This window comes from Aplidium turbinatum, chromosome 6 (genome assembly GCF_918807975.1).
Source record: "Aplidium turbinatum chromosome 6, kaAplTurb1.1, whole genome shotgun sequence".
Lineage (NCBI taxonomy): Eukaryota > Metazoa > Chordata > Ascidiacea > Aplousobranchia > Polyclinidae > Aplidium > Aplidium turbinatum.
Genome location: NC_137477.1, coordinates 7,761,066 through 7,772,228, shown reverse-complemented (window position 1 = coordinate 7,772,228; position 11,163 = coordinate 7,761,066). Strand labels below are relative to the sequence as shown.

At 35.3% G+C, this 11,163-nt stretch overlaps 1 protein-coding gene across 1 annotated transcript; it reads left to right on the top strand.

The window, feature by feature from the left end:
- Window positions 1-5,054: 5,054 nt before the first annotated feature.
- On the top strand, window positions 5,055-10,868 carry LOC145771887 (peroxisomal sarcosine oxidase-like). The gene is made up of 8 exons (XM_082583639.1): window positions 5,055-5,227; window positions 6,157-6,305; window positions 6,752-6,956; window positions 7,541-7,729; window positions 8,184-8,327; window positions 8,590-8,748; window positions 9,363-9,438; window positions 9,754-10,868. Exons 1-8 carry the CDS (start codon window positions 5,129-5,131, stop codon window positions 9,879-9,881), a joined length of 1,149 nt encoding a protein of 382 aa, XP_082439765.1. The 5' UTR covers window positions 5,055-5,128; the 3' UTR covers window positions 9,882-10,868.
- Window positions 10,869-11,163: the final 295 nt, after the last annotated feature.

The window sequence follows — 11,163 nt, the reverse complement described above, 5'->3', positions numbered from 1 at the left end:
TCAATCACAGCAACTGAGATGAAACAAAATAAATACAGTATACCTTTAAAGATATGTCATCCCTTTGTTTATTCTTTTGTTTATTCTGTGTTACCACGTGTTATTCACGTGTTACCACAATACAGCAGGAGCATAGCTCGACCATTTTTTGGGTGTTCGCTTTTTTCAGTTAACTTTAGTCTAGGCTGCTTGTATTTAAAAAAGCCCTGGGTGTGGTTCAACCTAGTCAGCCCCAGTGGCATAGCTAGGGAATGCGCCGGAATGTGGCGCCCGGGGCGGATTCAGATTTTGCCGCCCCTTCAAGAAAAAGCATGTGAAAATGAAATGCGTTTTTTTATCAGATTATAATCAAAATCAAAAATCGTAGTCTGAAAGTGCCGCCCCCAGACGTGCCGCCCGGGGTGGTCCGCCCCCCTAGCTACGCCACTGGTCAGCCCCACTGTTTGGTTTTACATACAAGAAGATTGTATGGTTAATGCTAAAAAAAATTGAACACCCAAAAAATAGTCACGCTACGCCACTGCTATGGGCTACAGTGTTTTGTTTGTTTGACAAGTTTGTTTGAAACATTGTTTGATTGACAGTTTCTTATAGCGTTTACATCTAATAGGAAAGTTCTTAGATATGTAAGAGTAATTCTACTACTGAGAGTAATTTTTACAAATTTGAAATTTGGACGTGGACTCTGAAAGGAAGTGGAGATGGAAGATGTTCTGTTTCTTCTGCAAATCATTTCAAAGAATTATATAAGTGAAACAATTTTATTTTTCAAAAGCGTCAATGTTTCCAACTAAAATCGTTCGTTTTGCGGTTTAAGTTGAAAATAATGTAGTCCTGATCCCTGAAAATAATAATTATGAGGTTCACCGATTGCGTCTTAATTATGTCATAGTTATTCGACGCAAAATCGGAAGTCTATGTCTCAGTAACTTCGAGTCCTATCAAAAAGTAGATTATTTTCTTTTGTACCGAGCATTCAGAGAGAAACTCCCCACTGATTGATAACCTCTGCTGATATAATTTGTGCCATAAATAGAGTTTATAGGCGGCTGACCTCAATTGATTGATACATTTTGATGCTATGGTTAGTTGTGTAAAGCCCTTCATTTTGTCATATCCCAGACAACAAACCAACCGTTTTTTACATTTATTCAGACGTTGAAGCAATGCAAAAAACGCTTGGTTTACTGTCTGAGATCTGGACACTACTTTGTTTGGTCGTTTATTAGCATGATGGGTTATATCCCACATTTTTGTGATTGCGTTTCCTGATGTTATACCAACGCAGTAAGAAGTTTGCCTCGGGAAGACCGCTTGCGTCTTTTGTGTATGATGCAATCACTTTAAAGCAAGGGTCTCAAACTCAAATTGTTTTGAGGGCCAAATAAACACATATAACTTAACCCGAGGGCCACAATACACAGAAAGAAGTCAATAAACAAAATAACAGTTAAAACGCAATAAAAAAGGTAGTAAGAACGCACCAAGAACGTTAGATCGCAAGAATAAGTAGTACGGTAAGAACAAAGACATCGAAAAACAATGGAACGCAAAAAAAACGCAAACAAAACGACGGACGTGGCGAGTGAAAATCTTGCAAATCAACTATGGCTGCCTAGAGATATGGCCCGATTTGTCAGTTGTCACATTTTGCAAAATTTTCCAGATTTTACCAACTTTTAGTGACTGTCTGAATGAAGATTTCTAAAAATTATATTAACGTCTTTTTAATGTCTTCCCCATGTGACACAATGAATTTTAACATCATCAGACGTTGAAAAACAAAGACAATTTAATCGCTTTTTAACAGTCTGATTGAGCGTTTTTCAATTTATTTTTATTTTCTACTGCTCCCTCAAGGCAACAAAAATCTTTTATATCACTAAGAGTCAGCAAAGAGTAAAAAAAAATCTTACAAAATTTCGGTCAGACTGGTAGGAGTAGCGTTAATGAAAGTCTACAAAATGTGACAAATGATGCCGCATCTTCAGGTGGCCATGAATCAACTTTCAAACCACATGGAAAAAACTAAAGCCTCGAAGAACTGACTTCAGAAAATTCTTTAGGCCAGTGCTTCTCAAATAGTGGGTCGCGACTCGCGAAGCATTTCTAAATGTTACTGAATGTTAAAATTTTCTAAAAAATACAGCCGTTCCTATGGATCTCACAAGCCGCAGTTTGGTTTTGAACAGTAGGCTACTTCGCCAACACTAATCTTCACTTCATTTGTTGACTTTTCATGAATTGTGCACCCTGTTTTCTATTAGATCGGGAAATTATTGCGTTATCATTACGGAACAATATTGCAGCAATGTAACAAAACGTAACAATTAGATGTGTTGGGTCGCATTAATCATTTCAGTACGTACGCCAGTAGTAAAGATGTCATATCTCATTGTGGGTCGCACAATAAAACTTGCATTTAAAGTGGGTCGCGCAATAAAACTTGCATCAAAAGTGGGTCGCAAATTGAAAAAGGTTGGGAAGCACTGCTGTAGGCCTACCAAGGTCACAATAGCAATAACGACACAATAAATGAATAGGCAATGTGGTTGAGTTGAACAGTACGAGTTTCTAGCACGCAATAAAATGGCGCTACAGTAGTGCTAAAAAGTCGTGTAAAGTTTGATGGGCATTTTCAGATTTTTTTGAGCAATTTTAAAGTGAATTTTATCTTTCTAAATCTATAGAAAAAGTATGTACTATAATTCAACTATATAGGTACAAAATGACGTTCTAACTTTTGATGCTCTAATTAGTAAAAATTGCTATGCATTTGTAGACGCTGCAAAAGATCTATTAATCCACTTTTGCGCAATGTTATGTCTTCTGGATGCTATTTCAATTCTACATTTTATATTCAATACAACAGTATTTTGTACGTTGTTTGATGTAGCCTGTATAGTGTTGTGTTAGTCTGATATTTTGTGTGATGATTGTTAAAAATTTGAATTCTATGGACTTTGTGTCTGATGTAAATAAATAATAATTGTTACTTATTTCAAAGTAAACGCATCGCGGGCCGCACCAAAAGTCCTCGCGGGCGGCGTCAACGTGTTGGTGCGGCCCGCGATGAGTTTTTGAACTTTCAAATAATTAACAATTGCAGTCACTGTTCAACTGCTACTTTTTTTTTTTTTTTTTTTTTTTATATAGTATTTAAAAAGGATATTAAATATGTTAAAATAAATAAAACAATAAATAATATTAATACTACAAAAAATTACATCAAATATAGTTATTACTTTCTAAAACCTCTACAGCCTGTTTCACCCCAAAAGGGAGATCATCAGAAGGTCCTTATTCAAATATAATGAATTCTAAAAGTAATAACTGTATTCAAAATAAATAAATACATTAGAAAATAGTAAAATAAATTGAAATATATTAAAAGGTATTTGAAAAAATTTAAGAGTTGAGTGAGGCTTTCCGTGACATCATCGAGATTAAGTATCTATGTCACGATTTCTTTTTGGAGTGGACTAGGCTATGTTAGGCACACTGCACAGCACAGTGCACTTTTGGAAATTCTTTCAGATTTGCTTCTAACAACAAACGAGTCAAACTCTTAAGTTGGTACTCACTAATCAGCAATGTCTACCAGCGTTGAAGCAATGTAAAATAGATCGTACCGTAATAACACGACCGTAAAATATAAACAAGACAAAATTTTTTGCAATTTTTTTTGTGTTGAAGTCATAATTTTTAATGTCATATTAAATTGTGTCAATTATGTCACTAATATAATTATTGTTATCGTTCACTTTGCAAAATCTGAAAATTTCTGCAAAATGTGACAAATTAGGCCGTATCTTTACATTCTTTAGGTACGGTAGCCATGGGAGGATCATTAATTTTTTTTTAAAAAAAGATGACAAATCCTCCTAAAAGAGGACTGGTGGTAGCCCTATACAAATCAATATTGCTATTATTGTCTGAATTTGAAAATAAAAAGAGGGCCTTGACTCGATAACCTTGCGTTTTTTTAGACCTCCTGGTGCGCTGTCTTATAATCTCCCCTGATAACAGCAGATTCCCTGCTGGCGTAACAAAGCTTCGATGACACAGAGGTAACGCGATGGGTCTCAAGGAATTGTTTTATTCGTGAGTTCGAATTGCAGAATTTAGAACACCAATTTTTGAACGAGCGTTTTTTAGAATGAAAAGAGTTTTAAATTTGGAAATAAGAATTATAGTTATGTGTAAAACTTGTTTGTGCGGAGGTATAGGCCTATAAAGCACTTTCAATTATACAAAACACACATTTTAAAGATTGGTAACGTGAGTGGTTACTTTTCACGTTAAATTACGTAAAAACTTTCAACAATAAACATAAATTTGAAGCAGTGGAGACCAACAGAAATTCGAGACGAAATTTATAGCCTCTACAACGAAAAATCATTTGTCTCGAATTTTTGTTGGTCTCTACTGCTTCAAATTTATGTTTATTGTTGGAAGTTTTTACGTAATTTAACGTGGAAAGTAACCGCTCAAACATCATTGGCCAATCTTTAAAATATGGTGTGTTTTATATTTTTTCTTGCCTTCAATCGCAGTGCAGTATATATCTTTGTAAATTTTATTTTGTAGGTTATTACCTCTGAGGATGCGCATTGTCATGGTGCACGTAGTGAAGCAATAAACCAACCTGTTTATTGTTGCTTTTGCTTTCACTTTCATCAGATGAACGCTGCAGCTAGTGCTAGAAACTATAATTTTCCTGATGAACACCCAAACTTTTCAGTATTCAAAAATAAACTTTATGACCGACTTTCTGGCAACTCTGATTGTTTTTTCAACTTTGTTTGCAGCAGTCGACTTTGCAAAATGCAATTTGCATAGTGTGCAAATTTTGGTGTTTTGACCAGACTTCATCACATTCACTGGGCTGTTTTTTTTAAGCATAAGTTTAGAAAAAGATTGTTTTTATTGACCAAAAAAGTATTTGGTGTTACATTAGTATACTACCAAATATTCTTACAAAGCAGTGTTTGGATTACTTAGAGCCTTCTGAATTCAATAGAAAACCTTATTCTTTTTAAGAGTAGCTTAGGATAAAAGGTCTATGTTGTAATTTTTGTCAAAAGTTTACAGCGGAAAACTATTAGATAGTATTTCCAAAGTTATAATGTTATTTGATGTAATAGTTTGTGGTGGAGGGGTGCAAGGTTTATGGACTGCAAAATATCTGGCAGAGAAAAAACAGAAAGTTCTTTTGCTGGAGCAAGTAAGTATCAGGGTGGGGTAATTCAGCAATATGTTTGTGGGGACAAAGGAAAATGTCCCTCCTCAAATTCTGGACAGATACTATTTTGTGTAGTACTTCTTGTCATGTTTAATAATGTTCTGTCATATCACTTTAAATGTGAAATAAACCACCAATGACAACAATATTTTGCTGTCACCTAAAGTACATTCTATCCAAAGGAAGCTGGCTTTGGTCTTTCACTGCCATCCTTGTTGTGCAAACTATTTTCCATTTGTGTTCTGTACGATTTATTTTTCTTGCAAACCAAAGCAAATAAACTAAACTGAACTTAAGTATTTAAAATTAAATTGATTTTCTAAAAGGTAAAATACTCTTAATCAATGTTATTGTATTAATTTTTGTTTTTTGTTAGGTATGTTACAATTACTTTGACTATCTATTTTTGTTTTATGACTATGATATGTTGTGATCTTTATGCCTAATCTTTTGAAAGTTAGATAAAAAAGTTACGACACTGAGTCTGTATAGTTTAAAAAACGATGTGTTATTGATAAACTTCCTGACTGGGATCAAACTTTTAATAAAAAGAAATGGTTTAAGTACATTGTTTAAATAAACAATGTAAAAAAATCCTATTTGGGACAAAAATCATGTTTATTCATTGCGGAAATACATTGAAGACAAAATTTGTATGTTATCAATATAGCAAGTGTCTCAAATGCTGTTGGAGTCAAAAATATTGCACTAGCATGCTATATCTGATTGCAGATAATTGCTAAAATTTTTTTAGTTATGATAAGTTTTTAATGTATTCTAATCAAGATATAAAGTTTTTACGACAAAGTTGAATATACGCAACTCTGAAATTAATAAAACAAGGCCCCATAGATCCTTTTTTTAAATCATAGCATTGTTATATATTGTCAATCAAAATGAATTTTCTGTAGTTTCCATTTCCACATACTAGAGGAAGCTCACATGGACCATCACGAATCATACGATATTCCTACACCACCCCTCATCATGCAAAGATGATGCCAGAAGCATATCAAAGATGGAAAGAACTTGAGATTTTCCAAAGGGAACAACTCTTTGTGTGAGCCTCTACTGTTAATAATATGTTGCATTGTCACAGGCAGATGTTGCACCTAGTTTTGTCACTCAATATTTGCATAATATATCCTCAGATTGTTTCTTTGCCATCATTCGTTCGTTGATTAACATTTAGTGTTTTACTTGTTGTTTGGTAACTTGAATTTCCTGTAGAGGCACTTCATCTCTCAAATGAAAGTAATTGTGTAGCCTACCAATGTAAGTTTGATGGAAATTACTTAATTAAGGCAATGACTTGATCTGTTTTACAGTTGATGTGTTGTGAGAAACACTAAACAATTTTATCAAATTTTGAGCAGTAAATGTGCCAGTTTTATAAAAAAATGAATGTAGTTCAATTTCATATGTCATGAAATTTTGGTACATTTTTTCAAAATTTCATTTCTACTCACTTTGATGAAGCTTATCGTATTTATTATTTCTGTTTAGCAACTGTGGCTTAATTTGTGTTGCCCGTCCTGATTACCTGTCCAACATTAAAAAGGCCCTTGATTCCACAAACATTCCTTATGAAAGTCTTAACAGCCAAGCTATTTCTCAAAAGTTTCCTGGTATGACCAGTAGAGACTATGATGGTGTATTTGAGAAGAGTGCTGGGGTATTGAAGGCAAACCGATGTCTCTTAGCATTACAGGTATGATGGAAAGATGGTGTAGTAAATGTAGTAATAAGTAATGTAGTATATTTGTTTATTATTATAATCATTTTTCCATTTGTTTTTCTTAAAATCGAGTTCTGGTATAGTCTGCACAGATAACTCAATAGAAGAAGTATTTCATGGACAATTGTTTTAAAATGTTGGTTTTCAAGGTTGGACTTTTTTGTGCAAGCTTTTATGATGCAGTCCAAATGCAGTGAACCTTAATAATGTAACCCAATTGCTGTGAGTCTTGAATGCGCAAAACCGAAATAGTGCGAGACTTGGTTGTTGCTAAGATAGAAAAATTAAATCATTAACTCTTATCAAAGGATTAAATCTTTAACTAGCTGCCAATAATTAATTATATATTGAGATTGTACTGTTTCCAAATGTAGTGTACATTGCTAAATATTGCAAAATTAAATTTCTTACTCTTAGCTCAAGGTGCCAGAGACACATGTCTGAAATGAAATTGCTAATGTAACAAAATTAAATGTCTAACTCTTACCAAGGATTTGATGTACCTGTTTTCTTCTGTTTACTTCGCTTTTATTTTGACATTGCAAGTTTATTTGCAGAGCTCATTTTTATCTCTTGGTGGCGTGATGCATGATAGCGAGAGGTTGGAAGCCATACATCCGATCAATAGCAGGAAGGTTAAAGTGGTTACAAGCCGGGGAACGTATGAAGCAAAATCCATTGTTTTGACATGCGGTGCATGGATTAACAAAGTTCTCATGCCGCTGAATCTTCAATTACCAGTTGAGGTATCAATTATATTAATGTCTCAATGTATTTGTTGTACTTGTGCTATTGGTAGGGGTGTTGAGAAAAAAATTTGGTTACCAATAGAAAGTTCTATACCCCAAACAAGACAACTCTTAAAAAGAAAACAGTAAAACTCTAAAAAAATACACGATGTTTTCTTCTTTCCCGCGCCCCTTCAAAAGATGCCGCCCCTTATAAAATGACCCCGTGCTCGGATCGAAAAGTACCCCCTGAGCCTCTTGTCGACGCTTCTGACTATTGGTTACTGGTTATGAGCTGAGTTGCGCCGTTGAGTTTACTGTTATATAACTGAAGAATGCGTTTATGGTTTTTTGTACATATTTTCCTTTCATCAATCGAATCAGAAGGGTTGTATCTTCGTCGTTTACAAAAAAAGAGAATCATTGTTACCATATAAGTTTCGTTTCCAAATGTTGTTGATATTTGTTTCAGCCCAAAAAAGTCGTTTCTGAATACTGGGAAGCGAAAGATCCACGTCTGTTTTCATCGGACAACTTTCCCACCACAATATTAAGACCTGATGATGGATTTAGTGTGTATTCTACACCCATCCTCGAATATCCTGGTCTTATGAAGGTTTGTTGACACTAGCGTTCTTATAAAAAAATTTGTTACTGATACGGCTTCGCAAAGAGAAATTCTAGAAGCTTCGCAAAGAGCTGTTCTACTTTCTTAATGAAAGTTGGCTTGTAGGTAAATCGTTATTTTTTCTCCTGAAAATATTAACTACTGGTGCTATATGTTAAAGCTACAGATATTTCAACCGTTTGAGGATATGAAGAGTGGAGTTTTGAGTTTAAGAACTCTCTTACTTCCATTGAAATTGTCGCATTTACAGGTATCTTGTCACAGTGGAGCAGATATCGATCCTGATGAGCCCGAGCGCAATGACGATGTTGCCATGGAAACACGACAAAAGTTTTTAAAACGAGCGGTGGAGAATTTTTTTCCAAATCTTAAATCAGTTCCCGCGGTGAAGGAATATTGCATGTATTCCGTAAGTATTGCAACGTTCTAGTTCCTACCGGTGCAGGTACGATTGCACACTTACACGGTACACGCGTTTCTCTCTTAATAAAGGGAACAAAACTAACGTTTGACACATTTGATTTTCCGAATGATTGTGGACGTATATACATACCTACGTTGTGAAAAGCTGGTAAACCTCGAGCGTAACATAAAGGTTATAATTTTGCTATTTTTAGTTGATGTAGATTTCTTGCTTATTCTTCACATACACGCAGTCGCAAATTATATGCTGTTTCAGATAGCATCTTTTATAAACGTTGTTAGTTCGACCTCTAATGAGAACATGCAGCTGCATCTTGTTCAGACACCGGTCTTAGTGGTTCCAAGCTTCTGCAAGTAAGTGAAACTGCCAGGAATAACCTGTCAGAGGCTTTGTCAGTCCGAAGATAAAGATTTAAACCAACCAACACTTTCAGTACCAAAATAGGTACAGCTAACCAGATGACTGTATGGTATTTTCACTATTCCGCTGCTGCCAACTATCTGTTGTGTTTTACTTGTACTTGCTTTGTAGTCTACCGTAGGCTATGCGATTGTTCTGTATATTGTCACGATGAATGCAAAATAAAGCCGTTGTTATAGGATACCCCTGACATGGATTTCATATTGGATTGCCACCCGCTGCACAGCAATATCATCATCGGAGCTGGTTTTTCAGGTAAGTTAATGCTTTTTGTTGTCCTATTCAAATTTCTCCATCTATTTATCTGTGGATTCCGACTCTGGAGCACTCTATAAACCAAGGGTCATCTTTTCAAAGTGATTTATGTATCATTTGACCAAAATACGACAGATTTCGCTTGACAGTTCCTGGTGTATTTTGGGTTTGAATGAATTTAAAACTAAGTTTCTTTTTGGTTACGTTACCTAGTACAGTAGTTACTTTTTTGTCTTGTGCAGTGTGCTTCATCTAAGTTATTTAATAAATGGTTTTCATTTGTGAAAAAAATTATGACCTGGCGTAATCTTGCAGGGCACGGTTTTAAACTCTCGCCGACGGTTGGACATATACTTGGAGATCTCGCCATGGGGAAAACACCCGCTCATGACATGGCCAAATTTTCCATACAACGATTTAACCAAGAAAATTCAAAGCTATAATGCGATCCGATCAGCTTAATTTCTTGTTAATTCTATCATCATCGTGTTCCTCGTATTGAGGGCGATTCGCCATTGATCATGATTGGAACAATTTAATAGACGGATTGAAGCAAGAGCTTTGTATGCAAAACATAATTACGAGAGGTCAGTCTAAATGGAACGAGCCTACCTAATTTTCTCTATTCGTGATCATAAATTTTTCCAGAAACTTTTACAGTTGGAAAATTTCTTTAAAGATATTTCTTATGAAAACAACGTTTTAAGCCTAACCACTTATCCGTTTTTGAAATCATTTCGTTGTTGGGTGGATGCTAGATTGCTAGTCAGAGACAAAGAGCTGCAATGCTGCATGCCTGCATCTGACGAGCTATAAGTTATAAAATTACTATCTTCACAACTTATCTTTGTAGTGTAAATGAACTTATCATATTTGTATTTATATCATTATCAATACTTTTTGAGAAGTTTAAAATGTCGCTGCAAGAAAAAAAAGTTTGAAGTGATGTTAATGCATCTGCAAAGTTAGCCTCATCTTGTCATCTATAAGTGCTGCAATTGCATACATTTCTCGTGGAAATTTTCTTCTGCAGTAGTCGCTCATTGTGTAGCGCAACATTCAAGAGCGGTTGTGTTGTCACGGTACCCCAAAAAAATCGCACTTTATCACTCGGGAGTAATTTATGTTTACTTTGTAGTCAATTTTGCATTCAGGGTAACAAGTTGTAGACGTTTTAGATTGATAACAAGTTCATTCACTTCATATAGTTTTGTACTTTTACATCAATCCGACGTGTAATTGTGTCAGTTTCGTGTAAAGTTAATTCATGGCGCTGGAAAGTTCATGTAATTTTTTTGTCACGTATTTCGTTAGGTGCTGTTCAAATGTCAAACGCCGTCGCACAAGGAAGAATATCGGCACTTCTATGTCAGATTATGTCAAGTTTACGGGTTGTGTTGTTTATAAAATGAAAGGCTAAGGGAAAAGTGCGTCATTTTGATGTTTGAAGAGCTTCTCAATCCAATATTGCTGCAGAAATCAGTGAGTTCAGGTTTACCCTTGAATTAATGTTCCTAATGTCATTCCTTTCTTTGATTCGATGTCCTTTTGGGTGGTTTTCCTTTACATCCTGCCGTAGAGTCGCGTTGTCAAAAGTATACTGCTTCAATTCTTGCGCGAGCCACGTTCCAGCTTTGGCGACCTCTAGCGGACCAACACTCTTCAGACGCAGGCAGTATTTTAAAGGGGAACGCCACAAGCCTACAACTGTGTGTAGATGAAGAC